General features: G+C 42.7%; 1 protein-coding gene across 1 annotated transcript; it reads right to left on the bottom strand.

The window, feature by feature from the left end:
- Positions 1-1,233: 1,233 nt before the first annotated feature.
- MFAP3L (microfibril associated protein 3 like) lies at positions 1,234-19,571 on the bottom strand. Its single transcript, XM_082760050.1, has 4 exons — positions 19,406-19,571; positions 18,854-19,149; positions 8,072-8,479; positions 1,234-5,060 (listed from the first exon to the last, which is right to left on the bottom strand). Exons 2-4 carry the CDS (start codon positions 18,873-18,875, stop codon positions 4,195-4,197), a joined length of 1,296 nt encoding a protein of 431 aa, XP_082616176.1. The 5' UTR covers positions 18,876-19,149; positions 19,406-19,571; the 3' UTR covers positions 1,234-4,194.
- Between the last annotated feature and the right edge of the window lie 7,573 nt (positions 19,572-27,144).

The following is a 27,144-nucleotide window of genomic DNA, read 5'->3' as shown; positions in this document are numbered from 1 at the left end:
TATTCTTGATATACATTTGTAGATAAATTGTGGAAGTTTTTCATCACCATTAACTCAACTGAAACCATTGAAGAAAAATGTGTTCCGAATATATTTTTCAAAGTTAGATTACCTTTCCAAAGAGCAGAGTTAAAAGATAAAACATTGTAGGTTAAAAATGCATTTCCTTTGCATCTATGAAGCCTTCAGTTGTCCCACGAAGTATGGCTTACTTAGGAGGCCAACTCTTAAAACAGCATGCTGCCAAGATACTCCACGAAAACTTCTAAAGTTCAACACTTAACACTTTTCAGAATTAGTTGCTCTGAATCAAACTGAAGGTCAGAAAACCCTGATTATGCTACAGTACTTTTGTCAAAAGGTAACTGCAAACAGAGGAACTGACACGGTATGTACGTTAGAGTAAAACAGGCACTGATTTAAAAAAAAAATCAACATCTGCCTGTGTGTGCCATTCTGCAAGACTTATGATTACACAGTAATTCTTAAGCACAGGAACAAATGGCTGTGCCTCACCTAATACCAATAAACCTGCACAAAAATGCTGATCTCTACTTTTAAAAACATTTTAAAATGACAATTGTAAAAAATGATGAAGGGTAGAGATTTAATCACAAGCATACTCAAATCAGACAACAGAAGAGGGTCAGCAATAAACAAATGCTGCTCAGAAAGAAAACAAGTCAGTAGACAGTGAGAACTACGTTCAAGTGGTCTGATTAATACAGTCTTACATTTAGTGCAAAAAGATTAATGAATGTCAGAAATCAAATCCAACACTGATTTCTTGTGCTGCAGAAATCTAGTCATGTTTTGTGAAATTCCAAAAAAGTATTTTAAATGGTGTAAATATATCCTGCAGATCTCTTTTCCTTTCTAAACCTGACCTGGTGCTTTTAGAACACAAACTCACTTGGACAGGATTTTCCAGATGCTGAGTGTTCTACAAACAATTGCTGCTTGGTGATGTGATAAATAAAACAATATAACAAAAGGTGTGCATAGACCAAATACGAGAACAGATTGCTAAATGTCCCTGAAGTGCTTAAGGCGCATGAAAATATGTAACAACGCAAATGTTAATGTTTTCTTAGAACCATCATGGATTTCATATTTGTTAATAGTGTCCTTGCAACAACAAATAGCCATTCCCTAGGAAATACTGCAAAACCAAATTGCTTACTTTATGATAGCACAGCCAGAAAATCTGAAAGAGGAAAGAAGGTTTGGATCTTTGCCCACATAGCTCCCACAGAAGAAAGTACCTGAAAGCATGTAAAAAGCTTTATTCTTTCAGGTGTTATACAATAGATGCATAAAGACACATGAAAAGAGAATGAATACATAAAACAGACCCATTACAATCTGTATTTTCTTTAGATACAGTGCTGTTGTTTTTATTCCGGTAATACCACCAAGCTCAATGTCCAAAGGCTTTACTGGCTAGGCCAGCCCTACCTGTGGCCTCTCAGCTCTGAGTGACTCCAGCTCCAGCAAAGTCAAAGAAGTTCCTTTTGACCTTGCAACAGCAGAAATTCAGCACTGTACCTATTACATGCCGCTAATCCAAATAACTGTTGTTTATAAATAGTTTGCAAAGTGTGCTTGCATTTAAATACACAATCTTTGTGGGCAACCTTTGGAAAAAAATATAATCTGTATCTTCAAGGAAGTTTGCACAGGGACAGTAAAGAAAACCATGGGGATTGTTTGCTCTTCCATATTGCTCAATAAATAAATAATAAACAGTTTGGGCAGCAGTCAGGGTCAGAACTGCCTGGTGCCCAATCACCACATGAATATGTGAAGAGGTCTGATCCACACTGTAAAAAATTTATAATTAAAATACTATTAAAATTAAATATGGTACTTTAATACAATAAGCTAATATTGAACCTTTTTTTGTTACTGAAGTGCAATTTTAAAGTTATTTTTATGCTTTGAAAGAGAACATCATTGCTCATCTGAGCAATTTTAGTTGGGCACCAAGCAGATAACTTCAAAATGAATTACATCGTTTGTAAGTGCTGGGCAGGTAGAAAAAACAAGATGCATCTTTTCAGGAGATTAAGGTGAATAAAAGTAATTCAATGCAAGTTCCTGCTTTTGTTTCTGCCCTCATCTTTTTTCATACTAGAAGCAAATTAAGGGACTTGAAGAAAAACTGATGTGAACACTGAACAGAAATGTACTTTGGACTCAGACAAGGAATTAAGTTTGCATCAGAAGTGTTTTCAATCGCACTGGTCAGAAGTGAGGTTCCTCATGGTGCTCTACCCTGTGTTCTAGATTTATATTGCTTCTAAAATATGTCCAGCCACATTCCTAAAGGGACTTTGCCCCTGCGTGTTTCCTTTTGGGTATGTGCAAATGCGTTTTGTATAGATGCCTGCCACAGTGGTAAGCACAAATGTTAGGCAACTAAATGCTGTCATTTTCACAAGTTCAATTGCAGTATCTGAAGACCTTTATTAAACAAGTATTTTTTAATAAGTATACAAAGGGAAGTCACAGGGTGTTCCTGTACTACACTGCTATTGAAGCTCTGCTCTTTAAGAAGTCCACAAAAAACCTCATTGGTTTTTACAGATAGCTGCAACATTGCCTTTGCGTTGTCTTAATGACCTGTGCAGTTAATATAGCTGATTACCTCTGAAGGACACATGTAGATGTGACTACTTCAATAAAACATTCGGAGAGCCATCCGTGCATCATCTCCCCATAGACTTAACTGACTTCTTTTTCTTCAATATACTCGATTCCAGATTTGAGTATCTATACTTACACTACAGTCTTTCTTAAAAACTATCATGTGATTGTTCATTAGTTCCAAATTAAATGTGTGTCAGATAATTAATATGCTATTAAGCCTACAAGGGCTCCTCTTGGAAGTGCTTTCTTTTCAGACTCACTCCAGAAAAGGTCCTTTTTATTGTCTGTCCGCAATAGAAATTAGCACTTTCCTTCCACTCCTCGCGTTTCCTGGCATAAATGTCGATCTTTTTTAATGCCACAATTGCCATAATCATTAAAGCTTTACTGGGGTAAAGTCATGTGTTCTCAAGTAGTGAACATCCTACATATGTAGGAGGTTCTTCAAATACAAAAGAAATTATAACACAGTAAGCAGTTTGTGTGATCATCCTTGTAATTTTACAGCACGCTTTTTAGTGTGGTTGGTTTTTTAATTAGGATAAAACATTCCCAGACTCATTCTTATAGATGAATTTAGGCTTGCCCCTCAGAATACGAATCTGAAAAAAAAAAAAAAGAGAATCCCAGTAAAAGGGTCTTCTGCCATTTCAGCCTTGTCATCAGCTGTTCCCTGGAGTTTGCAGGATTGCTGCTAATGCACCTGCATGTCTTCTAGTAGGGCTGCACATACTTACTCCTACCAAATTACTACAAAACAAGACATCTGGCAGATTTGCAACTGTTTTCCATATAAACTTCTGGCAGAGTCAGAGATGGTCAAATACATGCAAAAACACCCTGCAGAGCTGTGACTGCAGCATTCTGTAAGATGTTGAAGGGCTTTCCTATCTGTAAAATACACCTCAAAGTTGTTTCTTGATGTGAAAAAAATACCTGTTGGCATCTTCATTCCATGGAAAAGAGAAAACTATTTCCCTTTGTGCCTAAGCAGCCTGGTCTCAAATGAAATGGAAACATTTTAACTTTCCTTAATAGCCCTCTAAATCACAATGCAGCACAGCAAACAGGCTTTGTAAATGGGATCTATTAGGATTTTATTTGGCTATTGGAGTGCTGCCTCTTGGGCAATAACTCAGATTCACAAGACAATACTTGCAAAAATGCAATAGATGGAAATAATGAGAATGAAGGAGGAAAATGAAAACCAGTTTTGTGTTTAGCAAGTTCAAGTGTCCTACATCAAAAACTACCAGTGACTTCAAGAAGCCACTTACAGGTGACTCCAACCTAGAAAATGCTGAGGTAAATGTTTCTTGGAAATACTCCTAACCCCAAAGAGCAATTAATATTAATGTATTAGCAATTATTCTGCCATACATTATGGTAAACTAAAGTCAAATTGAGAAGAAAGTGCCAGATAATCCACATACATGCTTTTGCTATGATAGTCTCCAGGTAAGGCTTAGCGGCAAGTACAATATGCATTTTTAAAAGAGCTCCACCTGATTTTCCTGCTATGCATAGATTCAGGAGTAACTATCATACATGGCTTTCATATATAACACATGTACTTTTGTCATTTGCCAATGCTGTGTCATCAGAACTGAGTTCAGCAGAAGGCTCAGGAGGAGGCTCCACAGGAAGTGCTGGTGTTTGAGGAGTGCCTTCTTCCTTGGTGTCCAGCTGCACGCTTTCTTGTGACTGACCGTCCATGCAGTCCTTTTTGGACAATGGGTGAACTGACACTTTTATTGCAATCTGTTGAGGTGGCTCGTGCAGTGACGATGCGTCTGAGTCAGCTGTGGGAGAGTCACTGCGCTTCAAAGCATTTGGGATCATATACAGCTCATCTGTTTCAGTGGTTTCCTGGCCTTCTGCTGTCTGCCGTACAAAATTCTGTCCTTGCTCCTCCAGACCGACAACCTCCATAATTTCTTCCATTATAGTCCTGCAGTTCATGATGAGAGGTGGCAAAGGTACGCTGCGAGCAAGCTCTTCAATGTAGCGAGCAAATTCCATGGTCTTGAACTGTGTTACTTTGGCAAGCTCGAGCGTTTTGGCTGAAGTGATAATTGGGATACGCTTTGCAATCTCAAAGGCTTTCTGGAGTTTCTCTGCTCCTTCTGTTCTGAAGAATTCATTGATTGCTTTCTCCGTTTTCTTCAGGTGACTGCTCATCATACATAACCGGGTAATGTTCAGTATCATAACAATGGTAAAAGCTACGAGGCAGACAATCATGTAATAGATTCCCATATCTCCAGAAGTATAGACAACCCTCAGTGTCACAGTATTGTTAACGCTGCCATACATATTAGATGCGACACATGTGTATTTACCTCTGTCTTCAAAAGACACGCTGGTAATGTTTAGTAGCCCATTGTCAAGAAACCACCATTTTCCTGCTGGAGAAGAGACAGAATAACTTGGTAAGAATATTTTGTTCACATGATCAGCATAGTCTTAAACATCAGATTTGACCTCAGATTTTAGAGGAGGGAAATAATGTTGACAGGAAGACAAAGAATTTACCATCTCAGAGAGTTTTCTCTCTCTGAGATCCTAGCTAGGTTACTATCACATCATTGACATCAACTTTGACTATCATAGAATCATAGAACAGCTTGGGTTGGAAGGGACCTTAAAGACCATCTAGTTCCAAACCAACACTTTCCACTAGACCAGGTTGTCCAAACCTGGCCTTGAACACTTCCAGGGATAAGCTTCATCTTTATTCAAACATTGCTACCATTTAAGAGTTGGGGATAAATAGTTTTTTGCTTTATTGTGTGTGATACAATTTATTAAATTGCAACTTTGCGGGAAAAAAAAATAAATTCAACTCTCATATGAAAGGCTGGAATCAATTCTTTGCCTCATGGAAACCCACCCCTGAAGTTCATACCGGGGATGGAATAGCTGGAAAGTGTATGAGTGCCTCTGTGCTTTCTGAATATTTCACACAGGGAGATACCATACAGAATATTTCCCTGTAAAACAACAGCATAGGCTGATGTAAGTGAACAAGATCATCTCATAAATACTGCTGTGCAGAGGCAGAGTCAGCTGCTTTCTAACACAATCCCAAGCCATTCCTGAGAGTTATCTGTGAAGTCAATGATGGATTTTCAATAATCTTCCACATCAAGGGATTTCAGGTGTTTACCTGAAATTTTGTTTGCTGTATGAAATATGTATTTCCTTACACCTAACCTGCTGCAGTTTAAGTCTGTTGAGGCAGCTGACCAAAGACATTGATTCTGTGATTAGAGGCATAAAACACTACAAAAACCCAGTGCAGTGGATTTAAATCACAAAGCAAGGATTGCAGTCCTGCCACAGGTTGGTATATGTCTTGCTTCTACATTTATTTTATCCTTTTTGTGGAAATTCTTTTGTTGTTAAGAAGATTGTTCTATTTCTTGCTTTATTTCTTCCATGGAAGAATCTGTGGGCAACTTTGAGACTCAAAATAAGTCTAAAAAAGCCTTTAATTCAGAGCAGTTATGGGCTTTTACCAGTTTGAATTTTTTTCTAACTAAATATGGCTTGTCCAAATTGTTTTTTACATTACCTCCAGTGAAAACCTATATAGAAAATACTCCCCAAGACTCCTACTTCAGTCCATATATGTAATTAATGTAATTATATCTTTTGATAATCCTCATTTAGTGGTGTCAAGCTTACTAGAATTTATAACTTAGCCAAAACAGCACATTTGCCCTAGCTTAGTTCTTGAAAACAGCTGAATCACTTTGCCTGAAATTAAAAAACATAGAATAAACAAAAAAATCAGTCTAAAGCAAACCTTCACACACACACAAATCACTCCAATCAGTTAAAGTTAGGCAAATTTTGAGGGAAACTGTCTTAAAGTGGATGATACTTCCTTCTCCAGCTCTATGATAAGATACACAGTATTGGCTGCTAAACATTTCTTGGAATTGCAGTGTTGGCAAAGTAGGTCTTTATTCACTGTAAAATGACAAGATGCCTTGCTGATGTACCCTGGCTCCAGCTCTGATAAATGACATAATAGCATTGAACTGTGACTCAAATACTGGTTTTGTGCCAATGGATCCTGGCAGATAGTGTAAGCCTAATGAGAAAACAGTGATTAGAAAAGGTGTCATTGCTGGTTTTGTTATAGCAATTCAACACCTTTTTCAGCCTAACCACATACATAGTAGAGGAATGTCTTATACTAGGAAACAGTTCTTAAAGAAAAAGCATCAATTTCTTAAAGGAGGAGTGCAGTGTTGAAAATCTAGGTTAAAGTTATATTGTCTTAATGCCACATATGTAATTTTTATTGATTTGTTCAAAGTTTTTGCTTACCTACCTGAATGTTTGTGTTAGTAGCTACCTCTCTCAGTCAACTACACAAAGACCTAAAGTTAGACACCTAACTAAATGGGAAAACTTCCAGTGGTAAACTGTAGTAAAACACTCTGGAGCTCTAGTACACAGTATGTTGCCATGACCAGAGAAATTATATCTGAAAGTCTGCATAACTAGCTCAAGTAGTTCTTTTCCCCAGCTTTACAAAGAATGATAAAATACACCTGCTAAGCAGTTTACAGACACACTGTTGAAGCACATATATCTGGCTCAGTCATTACTCCGTCATAACAAAGTTCTCCCTCAGCCCAGCTATTATATAAGCTGTCCTGCATTAGTACAAATTACTAGAAGTTTATTTCATCATGCTGTGAACAAAGCAGTCGGTATGGAAGGATTACATGAGCAAAATACCCTTCCTTCCTAGCAAATATTCCCTATATAACTAGGATTATTCACCAAACCTTCCTTTAAGGAAAACAAGCTCATGTGAAATGGAAGTCTCTGGCAAATACACCTGAAGAGGCTTACTGCAGTCAGGATGGCTCAGACTTGGCTTGTCCCTGTAGACTGCTTCTCCTTTATAGATTTTTCTCTTGGTCATTCAGGGCATCTCCTGTTTCTCACACTCGCATGGCACTATGCATAAAGACAAGAAGGCTAGCAGGGAGTTAGCTGTGTTAAAATCATGGCAATGAACCATATGTCAAGAGAATCCTTCCTTGAGTTGGATAATAGCTTTTCTGTGTTCTTTGGTGCCAAAGGAAACAAAGAGGAAAGAATGGGAAATAAGATCAAACCTGAAGTCTTCCAATGAAAAGAAAACCTGCCCACACCTTAAGCACTTCAGCTTGTTGGTATGTTTTACTATACATAACACATCACAAAAATTATTGTTGTTTTCTTCCCAGGTGTGCACAACACATTTATAGCTGCCATGATCCCAGTGTGCTTTCATATATTTTCCCACAGGCAAACACCATTGTCAGGCCATTAAATTAAGGTTTTTAGTTACCCTGCTGAAATCTGAAGTGTCTCAGGACAGGCTACACTGCTGAGAATAATAAAATCTTACCTTTATTCTCTTCCTCTTGGAGCAGCTGGCCATTGGAGTTGTACCATCTGTAATGCGGACTAGGACTACCTTGGACATTGCAGTCAATCAAGGCACTACTCCCCTCCTTGACTATAATATGGTCGATGCGGGAGATGACCACAGGCAAAGAACCCGTGTTCATGTCAGTGCGGTTGAAAGTGCTATTAGTCACATCCTCAGCAGTCGTCAGAGCTGCTAGTAAGATGACAAGGCGAGTGGTGGGCAGAAAGTACAGAAAGTGGTGGCTGCTCAGTATGTTCATTGTCCTCCGGTGGCACACGCAGCAGGCAGGGAACTGGAGTCGGTGCTGTTGAATGCAGGCCCTTGAGGTGAGGAGGTCACAGGAGAGTTTTACTTTGATCCACGCAATTGTATGTTTAAAATATCCTATAAAATAAATAAATAAGTACAATGAGATGGCATGTATAAACAATCCATTAGATGTGCTCTTTTAAAATAGTGACACATCCATTAATGCATTTCACAATCATCAGCTCAGTGTCTTGTCTAAATGCTAATGTTATCACAGTCCTTTTTCTTACTGGAAAAAGATGCATACATTTTCCTGACAATAGTGTTGTTCAGAGTGGCAGGCGTGGGAGAAGGCTTTTATCACCTAGACACTTAGGAGCAATTTAGCTACAGCAGCAGCTACGGTTTTATTCCAAAAGTTCGATAGATTTCTCTCGCTTATTTTTTTTTAAACATTTGCAAAATCAACAGGAAAACCAAAGGTACAGTGCGTCAAAGCTGTCACTACCAATTCAGTGCTGCATCTCTGTCACGTGCATGGTCTTAGATGAACTGTAAAACGACATCAGAAAGAATTACTCCAGGAAAGGTTTTGGAGCTTGCTAGTGACATAACGATGAGCAAGGTTGCTTCGAGGTCCAAATGGAATCGGGTCTTTTTCATTCCTTATGTGGCATGAATTGTTTTGCCTTCACAGTTTTTACACACTCTCACTACAATATTTTTCCTCAACTAATCATCTACAATGGGCTCTTTCTTAAACAGTGATTTCAGTTTGTAGACAGAGGACAGGGCTTTACAAATGTGCTCTCTATTGGCCACATTACACTCCCAGTGAACACAGCTGGCATTCACTGCTGACTGACGGCACAATGCTGGCCCCAAAATGAGCACCATCAAAAATTTCACCTAGAGTCTGTGGGCCACAAATTATGTTAAAATCACATCAGAATATCTAACTCATGTTTTTGTAAGGTAAATAATACAAACATAATGAAAATTATTAGTTAGAGGAATCTACCTGGAACCTAATATAGAACACAGTAAGTATCCAACAAATTTTCCCCAACTGAACATTTCACTTGCAAAAGGTTTGAGTTTTATTAAAGACCTAGGTGACACCAAAGTATCTCATCTACCTTAGACAAGGTTAGACAGTTCCAGATATATGGGAAACATTAAAATAAAAACAAACAAATAATCCCCTTCCTTCTTTTCTCCTTTATTCAAGAAGGAAAGAAAACATTACTGTCTTTCACCGATTATATTTGAGTTAGGCTGTTTTCTTCTCCATCCTCTGTTCTCTGTAAGGCACTGAACTTGATTTCATACAACTGTTATTAAAAGAGCAAATTAGTTTTTTCTGTGTTGTAGGATGAATCATTACTGGAAATGACAAACCATGTATTTTTAGATAAGCTGCATGCATGGTATGGATGTCTGTCACAATTCCAAGCTTGCTCTCACTTTTCTTCCTTTTTTCTAAATACTCAATATGGAAATATTTGCCTTGAAGAGCCAGACTAATTTTTTAACTTTAAAATTAATATGCAAATCACATTTGTCATAAAAAGCTATAAAAACGTTGACTTCAGAAATCCATTTCCAATTATGCAAACTGCAGAGTCTGTATTTCAGAAGCCCTCTATAGGTATAGCCTGTGTAAATCTGCACTTTGCAAAAAAATCTTCGACTCTGCCTGTTCACTTCAGTAACTATTTACATCTCATTTCTACTACTCCATTAACCTTGGAGACTGCCATTCTTTATGGCTACACATATTCAGCCTATAAAATGTTTTTGTACAGCGTTATAGATCTGCATTGCGCCATACGGAAAAGCCAAAAGACACGTCACACTTCCTGGCAAGGGAGCAGGAACAAAGACTGGCTGGATTAAGACAATGGGAAGGGCAAAAGAACAACATACATTCATCAAGCTTTGTATTGCTAATTACTGGCTGCGGCCAGTAATTACTGTATTTGAGCCTACCGTATTTTTTGATGGCAGAAAAATCTGTAGCAATCAAACACATTGTTTAGCATGGAGAGGAATCAGAATTGCAAAAAGAAATAAAAGATCACCCCAGCAGGTGAGCAGAAACCACGTGAGGAAGGACTCCAGTGTACTGGGAAGCTGGGATCGGTTGGTGACCCACTGAATCCCTGCAGTGTAGGGATGCTATGGATGGATGTTTTGCAGAGTGTGATGGCAGTAACAGCGTGAGGCATGCCTGGTCTGTGTGGTCACCTGTGCTTAACACGGAGCATATGAAAGCAAAAACTGAACTTCTGTGTAGCAGTAACAAATCTGACTGGTTTACGTAGCCAAAGAGCCGATCGCTTGTCTGAAAATAACAGCAGCTCCCTCATTCTGGCACCACAGAAGGATATCATAAATAGCTGCAGTAAAACTTAAGAAATAGAGCCGAATAATTTACATCTACTGTGGGAGATTCATGCCTACTCGTGTCACTCTTGGGAATGTACTTTCCCATGTATGTTCCTGGAATGCAGAATGTTAAGAAAGCACTTAAAACCTCCACAGATGCATTGCTGCTTGAAATAAATACAGTTTGATGGCTGGAATGAGCAATAACCAGGCAGGAGACTTAAAGCAAGATGTTTGGAAACGGTGGCTGCTGCTTTCACATGCCATCCAGGGAAAGGCTCTTGGGTATGTCTGAAGAGTCAGGGAGAGATGTCTCTGAAGGAGTGTTTTAAACTGCCAGTTTAAACAAATGTTCCCAGGGCAACTAAGAAGTGATAGAGAATCTTCTCTTTGGCACGCATGTCCTAGACACTGTTAGTGAGGCACAAAAAAAATGGAAATAAAAATAAAAGGTTTTCTCAGCCCTACCTAGCAAGAGAAAGTTAAAGGGTGACCACTCAGGGAGCTGCACATCCCTGCTAATCTGTTGCGCAGGACCACAACAGCTGTAATCAGGGTAGGAGAGCAGGAAGAAGGAGGGGGAGAGAGACAATTGGAAAGGGTAGAAAACGTGCTCACATTGGACTCTGGTGTGAAGGGAGATTTCCTGAGAGTTTCTGTCCTACTGCTTTGCCTTAGGCACAACAGCAGCCTAAAGATATTAGGGAAAACAACTGTAGGAGTCAGCTGCTTTGTTAAACCTAAGTGATGATTCAATCACACAACTAAATGGAGAGAGTAAGGAGACTGAAACAGGGCTGCTGGTGATGTCAGCCCACTTCTGGCAAAGTCATGATAGAATCCAGGGTACTGGGGAAGTGGGCACAGTGCTATCACGCTGGATCCTGGTCATGACAGGCATTAATTAACTGTGGCCCATGATAAACCTGGTGAAGGCAGCCAAAATGGTAACTTTTTACCTGCCCCTAAGTCAGAGAGCACAGCTAGGTTGACCAGACTAAAACAGAATGCTGCAGTAACTCCTCAAGTCTGAGGATAACACAGGACATAAGACACTTATGTCTGCACTGTAAGGATTTGCTCTCTAGGAACACAATCTCTGCGAGCATTTTTGCCCCCAAATAGGAGATTAATATAAAGCAAAATATATGGTCATGGAAAGAATGGGTGCATTCCTTTCTGCCATCCTCAAAACACACATACAAGATACATGTAGAAGACTTAGAAAAACTATAAGTTTATGGTAGTGTTAATGTGGTTACATACTCTTGCATTTTACTTCTTTTTTTAAACTGTGGTGCATGAAAGGAAAAGAAACACCCTTAGCTGTCCGAGCTACCTCTCCCACTTCCAAAGCTGTAGCGAGGGACAGGCTTACCTCTGGTGGTACCAAAGAATCCCTAAATTCTCCTCCAGCATCTAATACACAGATAACATCCCCTGGCATATTGTATCTGTAGCAAAATTTGCCACTGAAAGACAGTTGCCAGGGTTCCTTGCGTTAAGTGGTTTTGGTTTTTCCTTCCCCAACCCACACAGTGTAAACTGAAAACCTGAAAGTAACAGTGCTGCTCACGGGATTAACTTCCAAGGAAACATACACGAGACAAGCCACATGAGGGAACTATGACAGGTTTTCCCTCTAAGTGACAGGACTCTGTCGCCACACGCCTGCCGCTCCAGACCAGCAGCACCGGCGAGCTTCAGGGCCGCTTCAGACCTCGGGGCACCTCTGCGCTCGCCCCTTACCTCCCGAGGCAGTCCTGTGAGAGGAGAGGGCAGCTTCAGCCGAGCGGCAGGAGGCCGTGTGGAGCGCCGGCGCAAAGCGGGGCAGCTGCCGCTCTCTGACAGCCCCGAGAAGCTGCCGGGGGGACACCTCGCCCCCTCGCCGCCAGCCAGCCCGCAGCCGGGGCTCCGGGGGCAGGCAGAGCCCTGGGACCCAGCAGCAGCCCCGCTGCCCTACCCACTGCTGGCCCCTGCCAGCTGCTGGTGCCGGGCTTCCAGAACTATTACACATTTTTCTTCTAAGTGACGGAACAGCTGCCCCTATGGTGTTACCTATGCATTTTTAGCTACAGAAGTTCCCTGGAAATAGGCTCAAAACCAAGCAGAGCTGCAGGCTGATGGTATTACTCCTAACCGTGAAATGGACCAACCTGAGGTTAAAATTTCTCAGTCCAAAACCATCAGTGGTCTGATGAGAAGACACTTGCAGTTCAGACTGGCTGGGAACATTTATCACTCAGAGACATGTTGTGGTCTGACTGACCCTTTATTTTTTCATGTTGCAGATGAGTTTACTTCCCAGTATTTCTGCCACCAAGGAAAAGGACTGCGGGTGAGGGGCTACATTTCTAAGTACTGCATTTGTGCAGAACGATGTGATGACAGCGCACACAAGAACAGAAAAGGAGGTCAGTGATGTATACCTTTTCCTGGCTTGATTTCTTCTGTAAGACTTGCCTGTTCCTGTACTTGGAATTATGTGTAATCCTATTAACTGTGAGGTTATTCAATTCAGAAGTGAAGCACCAGAAGTTAGCTCATTGTACAATGCATAAATTACATTCCAATAGCTTTAGCATCACAATGCTGTCTTGCTTAACTTGTAAGTGATCAAGAAAATGAAATGATTTTCACTCTAATTCTCATTTGTCTATAAATAACTATAAAGATGATGCTACAAAATTAAGGCTAATCCTTTATTATTTAAAAACTACTTACTACACTCCATCTTCAGACCAATCCCCTCTCCTGGTTGCCACGGGCAATGCCTTTTCAAAGTGGACAGCAGTAAAAGCTAACAGGTGTTACTGGAACAGGAATGCAGAAGAATGAACCATGTGGCATAATAACGGCACAGAAAAGCTAAGAAGCTGGCTGCCAGCTCATAGGCTTAAGAGCAAGAACCACTTAAGGAAAAGGTTAAGCTGTTAGGGTCCAGACAGGCAAGTGAAGAGAAATATCACTCATTTAACAACTAGCAGCAATGTTCTGACTTATTTCTCTACTCATTTGTTAGTCAATAAAATATTAAGGCTTGGTTCTGAAACAGCTGCTCTGTTCATTCTTCTGCGGAGGACTTCAGTCCTCCACAGTCCTATCTGCTTCCCTGGCTATGTCAAAAAGGTGGCACATTGGTAATGTTCATAGGTTGAAGAGCTTCCTTCTGCCCATCTGGGCTGGTGCTTCCCAACTGGGCAGCAGCTCCCAGCTTATTTATGTGTTTGAGTCTCTTTGGCTGTATTGAGCTGCCTGGGAATGCTGGAAAGTTGCCTTCACAATCCCCTTTATAATCCTTTTAAATATCAGTATTTTAGAATGAGGAGACAAGCTGAGAGTGTTGACTACAGCCTAATAGAAAATGTGCTTGCCCTTATCCACTGTACTTACACAGCCAATGGTGTCTTTACCATTTAGAGAGGACTTATTTCCAGCCTAAGTAACTAACGAAACACCAAGGTAAAGAACTAATAACTTATTTGGGATAGCTGCAGTATTACTTTTTTATTTTTCCTGACACGTAACAGTCAGATTCTAAAGTTTGTGGGCTATTACCTGCTGTTAAGTCAGGCTTCTTGATGCTACAGAACACTTGGTTCTGGTAAATCTAATCTTGAAATGGAATAAAGCAGAGATAAGCCAAAGACAGACTAAGATAACCTTTACAGACTACTGACTTCAGAGGATAGATGAGTAGGAAGAGATGTTATTAAAAATACATACAAAATTGAATGATGTAAAGAAGACAGCTGAGGCATACGTATTCACTGTTTCTCATAATACTAAAACAAGACCAATTTCAGTGGAACTGAGGTGGAAGATGGGACAGTGGGAAGAAAGAGAAGGAAGATTCTTTTATTAACATATACCTAGACAAAAATTTATTCACACAAGGTAAAATAAGGAAATTAATGAAGATTCAAGAGAGACCATATATAATTTACATGCAAAGGTTCCTGGATTATGATCATCTGTGCAGTACGTGGGGATTTATCTTTCTTCTGTGTATTCCTTGTCCTCTAAATGTACGGCTCTGGGTAGTGAATGAGAATGGCTGTTGGTATGGCAACTCAAACTCCTTTTTAGGACTCTTTTAAGTTAATTTTATGTTTCATAGACACTGGTAAACTATTCCAGGCAAACATTTATGAATTTGTTTTAGAAGGTGACAAACGGTAAATAAATAAATAAAGAAAATGGAAACGTCAGGGCCAAAGCTTATTCTACCATTAACAGCAGAAATGGAGTAAAACTCACAATGAGTATCTTTCAAAGTTATTTTGTTCTAGACGCAACCAACACTGTAGGGGAGTAAAGTTAATGACTGTAAAGATTCATTTATTTCAGTTTCAAGGTTCAATAGCGTATCAATAAATACAGCATGAAAGTACTAAGCAAAAAGGTTATTCCACATTCTGTATTTGTGACCGAACTTACCCCACATAGATAAAAACATCCTGTATGCTATATCCAGACTCTCTGGGTAGGGAATGAAGCACACACCATCCTATTCAGCAATGGTAAAATGAAATTCTTCATCCTCCAGATGTTGCCTTTACAACCATATTAATATTTTAGAAGCCTAATTGCAAATAGGTATTTTACTGTCAAGTTCTCCTCAGTACTGTTCCTCTTTGTCCTACTTCATGCTGTGATATTGCAAAACTAGCCAGCATATGGAATCCTGGAGACTTTAAAACCCCTTTTGCTTTAAAAACTTGAATGGTAGCATTGATTTAACTATGTCTTTGAGCGGTCTGGTGGTTGTTCTCCTTACTCAACAAATGCTCAAAGACCTTAATCCATTAACCTAAAAATGAATAGATGAAGCCTATTGTTAGGTAATTACTGGAGAGATTATTTAAAAGTACCTCAAGAATGCCAAACCTCTGAAAAATTCCCTTCTGATGTTGCAGTTCCTGTAATCTCAGCACCTCTGCTATATCAAGTCAACTTTTTGTGAAATACACTGAAAAAAAAATGCTTAGGGAATTTGGATACTTTTCACTAAATAAGTTGTAGTTCATATGCACGCTATTATATGGGATGAGCAATTTGAGTGTTTTCTTGCCCGTGTTTTAATGACTGTCATAAAAATAAAGTAAAACTTTATATTTAGTGGAAAAGCTTGCTGTTTTTATTCAAGACAAGTACTGTGGTAGAAATGTCCTTCTTCTGAGGTGTAGGCTACCCAAATCATAAAGCAGATTCAACCCTGTCAGTAGTGGAGAGACTTTTAAAGGCACATCTGATGTTTGACTAGGTATAAACTCTTTACAGGACTTGGAATGTTCCAAATAAATACTTCTTCTATGGAGATTACCTAGATTAATTTAGCATTTGTATTTATTTGGAGGCTGGACAACTGCCACTCAATGTAGTTTTGTGTACAAAGCTATTATTCTGGAAACATCTGTATGGCTTTAAGAGACACTTGTTTAACTCCTTGCAAGCTTTCAGCATAGCTGCTGCTGTTTTACTGTTGGCAGTAAATGCAGATGGTTCAATGCCTGAAAGTCCCCTTTGTTGAGAAAGGGGTAACAAAGAAGACACAGAGAATCTCTCCCACGCTTCCACATACACATGGCCTGGCCTCACCAATTTCTAGGTATCTTTCCTTTTCCTTACTCATCTCTTATCTTCTATTTATACCAGCACTCTGTAGGCATTATTCTGCAAACAGTCTAAGTCACTGAAGTCAGCAAATACAACAGATCTTATATGTTCTCAGCATGGCTTATCTGTTCTTAGTGGAAGGAACACAGCAATGTGGAATGGGGCCCAATTCATTTCCTTCTACTTTCTCTTCTTTTGAGCTGTTTGCCAAAGCTAACCATCCTTCAGGCATATCTAATTGTTTTCTTTTTCCAAATGAAGATGAAAAATTCTAGATGTTAGATGTTCAAACAAGATGTAAAATTAAAAATTAGGTTTTCTTTAAACAAAGATATGAAGGGCTTTGCAGAGCTAAAACTTCTACTATTTAATTTCTAAATTTTGTACGTGCTTTGAATAAGTGAATATTTTCAATTCGCTACATACAGTTTAACTAGAAACAGTATTTTAATAAAAGGCTCCCATTTAAGTGGGAATATAAAAGAGAATAAAAAAAAAAACTGGGAGAACACAGTAAAGTATGACTAATTCATCTATGTCCCCATAGAATTGCAAGATGCATATAATTACCAGCTTTTAATGACTGTTTTTCACATTTATTGGTTTCCGGGATACTGCGCAAAGAGGTTACACGTGGGTGCTGGGATTAGGACAGGATTAAATTTGTGAGGGGGAATTTAAAGGAATCTAACCATTCGTGACTGATTGCAGTGGAAAAGATCATTTTAGGTTAAAGTGCATGTTCCTACTTCCCCCACGAGAATCAAGAGAGGACAGCAGACAGGATTCAAAGGAGTTTGCATTGCATCACACAGAAACTTGAGTCTTGCTTGTATACAAGTGAGATCAATACAGCCCTTTCCTAGTGCATCAATATATGGCCATAATTTAGGTGCAATCATTTAGGTAGAGCTCACAAATTTACTAAAGAATGTCTTGCAATTCAGACTTTTGTGCCATTTTATCTACTCTGGACTGAAAAATGTGACTAATATTGCAGTCGCATGACTGCCTAACCATCTTTTGACAAGCTGACCACAGATTCTGCACGGAACACCTAGCACAGCAACATCATGCTGAAATAACTGTTCAGAAACATGCTCGTAAATGAAAACTGTACCATGTGAACTGCTACACCATAGCACACCACAGCCCACTGGCATTGTGCACCCACTATCCAGGGACAAGACATACTGGAGAAAACCCAGTAGTGCCGGTAGGAGTGGGCACCGTGCGGTCACACAGGTGTGACTGGGGACTGCACGCACAATGGCGCGGTGGCAATGCAGTGTGCAGTGCCTGTTCCTGCGTGACTTGAAAATATCAGCAGAAATCTTTTGTTGCTATGAAACTCTCAGAGTGGCAGGACAATTAAATGTTAAACCTAAATAGGCTGTTCTTAATGTAATTCCCCCATTTGTTGTGGCCCTCTTCCAAAATAAGAGATTTACACATCTGTACAGAGTTCCTTATTTCTGATAATCAGGCACCACTTTCACCACTTTACTCTGAAGTAAGACAGTCCACTACGAATTTTTTTTTTTTTTGTTACCTAAATGAAAATCACTAAATAATTTGAATTCCTCTATCTTGATAGAGGAACTTACAGGAGAAGGTACAAGTTTTGTCTGCCCTTCACACCTTTCCTGCCTGACAGATTTAAAAAAAAAAAAAAAAAAAAAAAAGATGTTCTAAAATGCTGTTATGGATAATTTTAATCACGGTAACTGGTGAAAGGTAATACTGTTTTGGAAGTGATGTTTCTCAGATGGGTCTGTATGTGGTTAGAAAATGCCACTGCTTCACTTAGCAGAACTAAGTAACAAAATTAAGACTACAGAGAGACGTCTGCAAGGGTGCTGATCTGCATGGCCAGGCAGCAGCTCAGAGCTTCAGGGATGAAAAAATTCCAGGCAGTATCGAGCAGCCAGGTCTTACGCTACAGTCTTCTGGTGACAGTTAGCACAGCTATTTTATCTGTAAGCTTTCTCAACGGAAACCTGCCTGTGTTGGACAAATACCAGATATCTCTGTAACAAAAGTGGGAAGAAAGCTTTTTCTTGGTGATGGTCTGCGATTTGTCTAAGTATCTGAAAAAAATAGTATATATGCGATGTGCACTCAAGCTGTGTGAGTTGCACTCAGAATCTAGTGATGTTGATATACTGCAGTCTAGATTAGATGGCTTTCAAGAAAGAAAGAAAGAAAGAAAGAAAGAAAGAAAGAAAGAAGATTCCTACTACAGCAACCACCGGTACCCAATGGTGCTGTTGCTAACTGTACACACTAAGCCAGACAAAAGATTCCTGCCAAGCAAACATTGCCTCCGCTAAAAGGAGATCTGCCGTATTTTGTCCTACTGCAGTGAAGAGAGAAACTGTTCCGTAATGCATTGGCTCTTACCAACTAAAACGCTGCGTTTTCCCCTTTAAACCCCTTTGCGTTATCCACCACGAGCTAACTTCACAGTTTTTTTTTTTTTTTCAGCCAAATACGTACCAAACGAGGTCGCATTTTGCATTTGGCGTTGCCCGCAGCCGGTGCGTCTCCTCCCGAGCGGGGTTAGCAGGGGGGCTCCGCAGGAGTCGCTCCAGGGCACCCCTCGGGGGGCCGAGACCGCGCAGGCAGCGCACCCGCCGCACGCCCGCCGCTCCGGGCCGCCTCCTCCTCGCTCCAGCCGCTTGCCCGGCGCCGCTCCAACCCGGCCCGTCAGGCACCAGCAGCACCGGCGAGCTTCAGGGCCGCTTCAGACCTCGGGGCACCTCTGCGCTCGCCCCTTACCTCCCGAGGCAGTCCTGTGAGAGGAGAGGGCAGCTTCAGCCGAGCGGCAGGAGGCCGTGCGGAGCGCCGGCGCAAAGCGGGGCAGCTGCCGCTCTCTGACAGCCCCGAGAAGCTGCCGGGGGGACACCTCGCCCCCTCGCCGCCAGCCAGCCCGCAGCCGGGGCTCCGGGGGCAGGCAGAGCCCAGCGGAGCCGGGCACCGGGCAGCGGGCAGCGGGCACCGGGCAGCGCCCCCCCGAGCGCAGCGGCCGCCCCCCCGCCGCCCGCTCACCTGCGCGGCGGCCGCCCCGCGGCAGCGCCCGCCGCCGCCGCGCCCCTCAGCGCGCCCCGCGCAGCGCCATGCCGGGCCCGGGGCGGGCGGAGCGCGGCGCTGCCGCAGTCCGTGGGGCCGGGCCGAGCCGAGCCGCTCCGCTCCGCTCCGCTCCGTGCCGTGCCGTGCCGAGCCGAGCCGAGCCGTGCCGTGCCGTGCCGTGCCGCAGCGCTGCCCCCCGCACCGCCGGCGCCGGCAGGGAAAGTAGGTCAGGGCGGCACTGAGCATGCTCGGGGCCGGGCCGGGGGGCGGCCCCGGGGCCCGCGGGGGGCGGCCGGGGGCCGGCGGCGCATCCCTCGGCGGGGGCACGGGGCGCGGGGCCGCCCGCTGCGGGTCCCGTCGGGCGCGGTCGCACGGGGCGGTGAGGGGAGCGGCGGGGGCACGCGGCGGGGGCTGGAGCTGTCGGGGGAGCAGGGGGTCAGGGCCGCGGCTCCGCGGGGCAGGTGCCGAGCCCGCCAGGAAAAGGCGAAGGGGAGAGCAGCGGTGGTGCAGAGAACAGGGGGACGCTGACCCCAGGGAGCCGTGCCGAGGGCCCGGGCGCTGGCCACACCGCCTGGCCCGCAAGGAGAGCAGGGGTGGGTGCGGGCACTGGCAAGAGCAGGGCTGCCGGCAGCCTGCCTCCTGCTGTCCAGGGTACCGGGATGGGCGAACTGGCAGGCAGCGGGGAAGCAGCAGCTGATGTTGTCAGGTTGCGCCAGAGCCAGGTGCCAACCGAGGGAACAGGTCGTGATTGCTTCTCGCTCGCCCAGCCAAGCATTTGGTTGACGGAGGAGCTGTTTCGGTCACAGGACCTTACTTGCAACTGACCTGTGACTTACGCTGGCTTGGCTGCTGCTCTCTGTGTGCATGTCAGGTATACATTGAATTTCCGTATTTAGAAAATTCACACATTTTTGTTTAGTCCATCTCCAAGTGGCTACCACCTTGCAGTAAACCCGTGTTCTGGGAAATGGCTGTAGGAATTCAGATACCAACACACCCGTTGAAGAGGCAGCACTGCTGGGATTTTTATATTCGCGTCCACGTCTTGCTGTGAGCCCACCACTGACATTAGAGCCACCAGTTATTTGCCCTGGGCCCCTTCCTGGGAGGTCACCATCTCCCATGCTTCATGTGGCTCCCATGCCTGTCCTCCCAGTCGCTGTAGCTGTTCTGTGAGCAGCTCAGAAGGGAGATGTAGCCACGGAGGCTGCAGTGCTCTTCGTGGTCTGGAGCAGGTAGGCAGCAAGGACTTGCGCCACCACAGTGGTTAAAAGCAACGGTGAGTGCTGCTAGCCTGCAGTTTCCTTCAGTTCAGTGCTTCCTCTGTGTTGCCCACTTCTTCCTTCCTTCCCCATCTCCCACTCTTGCAACCAGCGTGTAACAGCCTTGAGGAAGAGAGCTGAGTGGTAAAGGGGAACTGCCTTTTCCAGCACCAACTGTGCACAGCTGCTCTCTGACCATAAACTGATGGCCAGAGGAGGATGGCCCTGCAGCAGGTCAGGCTGCCTTGCCCAGGATTTGAAATGGCTGATCCTGCGCTTGCTGCCGGCGTGAGATACACTTACCTGGTATATTCTCTGTGTCTCATATGCCACAAGCTTGGCATGCTTTCTGAACTGACTGTGCACCCTGGTGGCTATGTTTGATGCCTTTGGTGCATAGGAAGTGCTAGTTAGGGTCCCTGGGAGATAGCGGGAGTGCTAGCTTCAAACTCGTGCAGTGTCTGAAATGCTGGTTTGTCAGGTGTGCAGACCTGTGCAGGTGCTTTCCTTCCTGACTTTCTGGTCGTACCTCCACGTGCGCACAGAGGTCAGCTGCACGGGGGCTGGAATGCAGGCCTTCAGGACGTGCACTCCAGCTCCCAGTTAGCTATCAAATCTGCTTAATTTACTTGAGATTAAATTATATACAGCTGAAAGAGCTTAAAGAATAAAACTGGGAATGTTGTGCTTTTGTTCGATAATGCCTGCCGCAGATAAACACTGACCTTTTATATTTAGTACTACAGTGAGCACATTTTACCCCTGTAAAACCACAGCATTGTTTAATAGGAGAAATCCGTTTACCTTACAGTAAACAGCATTTTGGTATCACTAATTAGTGGTATCTGGACAGCAGAATCAGGCAAGCTTTGTAATCAAGCCGTTGGAAATTTAAGATAAAATTAACTTCTATGTTTAGGGTAATTCAGGTCCCTCCGTCCACTCAGTGGAGTAGACATAAAAAAGGCTGAGACAAGCCTGTGCACCACACGACATAAGGTAACAGCAGAGAAAGAAAAGAAAAAAGGGAAGCTTTCAAGTGTTATTGTAGAAAATAGCCACATTTGATAGCTTAACAATCAATATAGATGCATGAGGTGATATTCCATTTAGAAATCAGATGCAAAGCTGGTGGCACCTCTGTAATAACGTATTTAAGAAAGGGTGAAAAATGCTACGCAGCAGTTGTGAGAGAGAGGAGTGGGAAAAATGTGAGACAACCAGCCCTGCAGCTCTTGAGGTCAGTGCAGCAGGAGGGCAGGAGGTGCTCCAGGCATGCAGCAGCAGTTCCCCTGCAGCCTGTGGAGAGGCCCCTGGTGGAGCAGGCTGTCCCCCTGCAGCCCATGGGTCCCACAAGGAGCAGATCTTGGATATAGTACTTTTGCAGGTCTTTCTGTCACTGGCAGCCTTTGCACTTTAATCAGCATCTGCCCCTGGAGTGCCAGTTGTTTGCTTTGCCCATGTCTTCACCAGAGACCAGTAGTGTGCAACTGCTTCCTTCCTGAAACACTTCTTTCTGCACAGTTTCTTGGTGTGTCTTGTGCCACTTTCTCCAATTTCTTCGCAATTTCCTTCAGGATTTCAGATGACCTCTGAGAATATTTTTCTGTTTCAGTTTTATACTTTGCTCTTCGGGGAGCCTCGGGATGTCAGCTGGGCTCCAACACAGGATCCAGCTGAGACACAGGAGAAGCCCTCCCTGTGAGGGTACTCATGCGATCTCCCTGCAGGTCAGCACCAGAATCCAGCCAGGAAGCTGGGTAACCATCGCCCACAGCCACACCTGGGGGATCGCCCTGAGGCTTAGGGACAGGATCACGCTGAGGAGCGGGGAAGCCATCCCTACATACCTACAGGGACAGCTTTAGGATGTCATCGGGGCTCAGGAGCAGGACTCCACTGAGTGGCTTGACCGCAGCGGCATGTGGGATGTTCCCGAGGCTCAAACCCAGGATCAAGCTCTGCTGAGCACATGCCATCATCCACTCCTAGTGTTCACTGTGGAGCAGCCCAAGCACCCTGGACATGCAGGGCCACCAGGAGGAGGATTCGGGGACCGGCCTCTGTTCAGCACAGGGGCAGCCCCATCCTCTCATCTCATAGAAGCCGTCCTTGAAGCCCCCTTGCTGCCAACACCTTGCCATGTAAACCCGGTGCAAGGAGACAGTTCTTTTGGTAACTGGCAGGGGAGAGAGCTTGCTTTGTACCAGTCCTGTCAGAAATACCTTACTCTGGATCATGTCCTAGAGTGTTGTGGCTTAATCATTGTGTTCTGTTCTCAGTCCTCCTCCTTACATTTTGAAGTAAACTCAAATTTAAAAACATTAGGTATGAAGCTTTTGATCTTACAGTGTTTTTTAAGTTTAGCTCGTAAAACCACGTAGAGGTAATTGTTGCCTGAGGTTCTGGATTTGTTACCTTCCAGTTCTGTTGATTTTGTCCTTTTTGTCCTCTACAAATGTATGGATAGGAATGACCAAGTAAGTTTTATTCCTCCCTATGCCTTCTCTTCTAAGGTATGCAGTAAAATAAAAAGCTTGGTTTTCTACCTCCACTACGACCCTTCTTTTTTGTTCTACCTGGGAGAGGAAGAATTTCTGTGTAGAAGACTTTCACTGCAGTGATCCATTTTCCTTACTGATTTCTGAGGGAGCTTCCTGAGCTCTGATGTAAACACACTCCAAAAGTGAAGCAAAAACATTGATTATGTGGTCACTTGAATGCTCTCTTGCACAAGATGGTATTGGACAGTTTTGTGCACATTTGTATTTGTGACGAAGGTGGTACTGCTCGGGCTCCTCAGCAGTGTGGGCATCAGAAAGCCTAACCACATGGCTATGCTAAACCAAAGTCAGGTATATCTGTAGAAATTGTTGGCCCCTAAGGGGAGAATGAAATACACACCTCTTGTGATTTGAAGGGAAAATTTCACAATGAAGGAACAAAAAACTAGCTTCAGAGGGCTTGGAGCCATTGTTTAAAAGTTGCCAAGCTCTTTAGGACATGCAGAAATAAAAGAAGGGCTGGTGGAAGCACCTCTGCCCCCCATCCCTCCCTCACAGCAACTTGCAGAAAGAAGTCAAACCAATAAACCTTCAAGTGGATTTTGAGCCTATTTCCATTTGTTTATTTAGTAATTTAGTAATTGTTTGTAAAAAAACAACACAATTGTCAGTTCTGATTTGAGGCCTAATGCTTCCAGGCCAATTTCAAGCAAAAGTACCTGAAGCTTTTCCCTGGTGCAGAGGAGAGCAGACTTCCCCGACACACGGGGTTTGGAAATAAAGGAGCCTTTACGGCATGGGTACATAAAAACGGGCAGGAAGCATGAGCTGTACTTAAGGAAACTCGCCATGGATTAAGTTGGGGCCAACTGAGAACATGTTACAGATAAAAGAGTTTTGGTTCCTTTCAGTTTTTGTGTCCCCTTGTCTACCCTGGCCCCATCTCTGCTCTCCCACCCCCACCTTCCCTGCCCCTGATTTCCTATCCATTTCCTTTTAGCTACTGAAAGGTGCAGGTGGGGTATTGCTTCAGGGGATGCTGACGAGATGAAACTCTAGGCTAGAAATCAGGAGTCACTAAGCCAGGAACAGAGGGATCTCAGTACTCTGCTGAAGCCTAAGCAGGCTTTTGTCTTCTAAGAGCAATATTGGATGACAGACGGATTAGTGGGGGCCCTGGGTAAGCCAAAGGCCTGAGGGTCAAAGCAATTGGTTTACAGTTACCCTAATAATGTCAGATGCCTCACACTCCTTAATTCTTTTCCTTTCTACACCAATTAATCTTACTCATTTCAAGTTTCTATTGCATGAAACAATGGTCATTTCTCTGTCTGCTTTTGCTGACCTTGGCTGTCCCATAGCTCCCCAGCTGAATAAACTGAGAGAGGGCAACAAAAGAAAAATAAAAACAAAAACAAATCTACACCTCTAATTAGCTTTTGAAACAGCAGTGTTTACCATTCACTGCATGAACTGACTGTCAGACATTATACCACCATGGAAACACTCTACAGCTGCATGTCATGAATGTAAAATAACACGAGGCACAGAATACAGTGCTGAATTGCACATGAATCAGAAAACACCAGGAAAGCTGCGTGACCTTCAGCAAGATTCAGTGTTTATGTCATTGAGAAAAATGAGCCAAATTATTCATGAGACTGAAAGGGGGAGAACAGACATGCGATCTCGGAGCAGTAAGCATTATCTTATTCTTGTGGGGAAAAATCAAGACAACAACATTAATATTACCTTTTCCTTTGCACTCTATCTGAGCCAGAATTTTAGGAATATGTGAAGCTTTGTGTGTATTATCCAACTGTCAAAAGATGGTAGGATTTTAAAGCATCAATCAATGCAATTTCTATTTATTTATTTTTATGAAGCAAATGCTTTCAGAGGCAAGGTGAATCAGTAGGTGTGAATCATCAGTAATGTGGCTATAGCATGGAGGAAGCTTTTAAAGAATAACATGTAATCATGCATAACGTATAAATTAATATGTAGAAACCCAAATAATATGATGATGAACTATTAAGGATTTTATAAAATAAATTAAAAAAAACCCTGAAACTCTTTCCAGTAACATAGCCTGAAGCTTTAGTGACACTCTACACTTCTGAAAGGAAGTTGTGCATATTATTTGTGGTCATATTGCAACTGTAAATAGGAAATGTGACTTTGAAGATACTGTTCATCACAAGGAATAAAAATTCTTTTCTTCTACCTGATCTGCAGTTGTGTAATGCTGCTGAGCTGCACTGCTGCAATAAATGCAGAATTTATCCTGACACAAAAGGTGTGCCAGGATGGGCCTTGTCAAAAAGCCACATCTGGCACAGACCAAATGAAAAGCAAAAATATTGGATGTGCAATGTCTGAATTGTTTCTGCTACATAAAACCATGTAAGATGTGGACTGGTATTTATTCCTGCAGCCGTTTCCGTTTGCTGTCAGTGTACAGATGTTCGTCATCAGTGGCAATTTTAAACTAACAAAATGGTTAGTTAAGGGAAAAGGTGGTGGTTTTGTGATTAAGATATTCTGAGGACTACAAATGAGTGTCACAAGAGTCATCTCCTTCGATGTTTGGGGCATTTAATGCCTTTTTTCTTTACAGTACTCATTTCGTGATGCTGTATTGGCTGCCTGAAGAAAACTCAGTCAATCGGTTATTGTTTTAGTAAGCTCAGAGAGTAAGCTGTCCACAAATGATTTCAGAAAGCGTTGACACAAATGGAATGACCACATTTACATCCACCTCATGGAAACCGGGCTGTCCTTCAGGGAGATGTAGACAAAACCTCTGAGCACTTACAAAGGAATGCAGTTGAAGGAGACATTATAAAAATTTGAAAAGCAGTCGGTAGTTTATTACTGCTTTGGCTGGAAAGAAGATTTAGAGAATTGTAGTTTTGAGAAACCGTAGCCTTGGCCATTTGCAGCGGGATATTAAGTTATACGGGGCTGAGCAGTTCAGTTTCTGACATGTAATGAAATGTTTCTAAGATCCTCGGGGAGCATCTGGCTTTCCTTCCAGTTGTTTCTGAGGGGACTCCTGACCTGTGACGGAGTGCTCCACCTGCTGCATTTACCGTTTCTCATATGAACAAAGGCTGCACAGAATTCCCTTTGTGGGGTGCTCTTTTGCATGAACATTACACTCTCCAGCTGAACTGATTTGCTCCTGAAAGACACTTTTGGTATTCATATTCAGGAATAAGAATCCAGTGGATTCTTACATTAAATACTGTGGGTTTTGTCTTGTGGTATGAACAGTTTTGTGGTACAACACAGTTATCTAAAAGAAGCTCGCTTTTAACAAAGCTCATTCTTCATCCTGTATTGAGGTTCCAGATTTTTCACTTCCTTAAAATATAATATCCACATTTCTTGGCTCACATTAGATCAGCTAAGCCAGCATGTGTGCATGTATTTATCCCCTTTCAGCTATTAATTAGTTCATTCTCTTGATTAAAAAGCATTAAACAGCACTGGAGTTTTTATCCCGCAGCCCTTTCGATTTAAGACTCAGCTTTGTGACAAGGTAACCCTGCCATCTACTGGAAAGTCTTTAGTAATGACTTTTGTCTCTAAAACCGGGGTGGGGTGGGATGCCTACAGTTTTTACCTACAGGAAAGGACACCTCTGTTCTGGAAAACACAGGCTGATTTCCTGCTGTTCAGCGGAAATGTGCATCTGAAATGTTCAGATGGTGAGTTACAGGAGGAGGCATCGAATATGTAGTAAAAAGGGACTTTTCCTTTCCATCTGGGATCATTGACCTTTTCTCTGTCAAAGATTTCTGAATCTTTCATCGACCCCTCCAGACACTTTTTGGTTAGTGTCCCAGGACCAGGGGGATGGCTGGGGAATCCCGTGGCCTCACAGTTCTCTGTGTGGTCAGAAAAGCTGGGAGCTCGCTGGGCAGTTGGGGTTGCATAGCTGCTT

This window comes from Aythya marila (genome assembly GCF_965140915.1).
Source record: "Aythya marila genome assembly, chromosome: 4".
Lineage (NCBI taxonomy): Eukaryota > Metazoa > Chordata > Aves > Anseriformes > Anatidae > Aythya > Aythya marila.
This window is presented reverse-complemented; position numbering and strand designations above follow the sequence as displayed.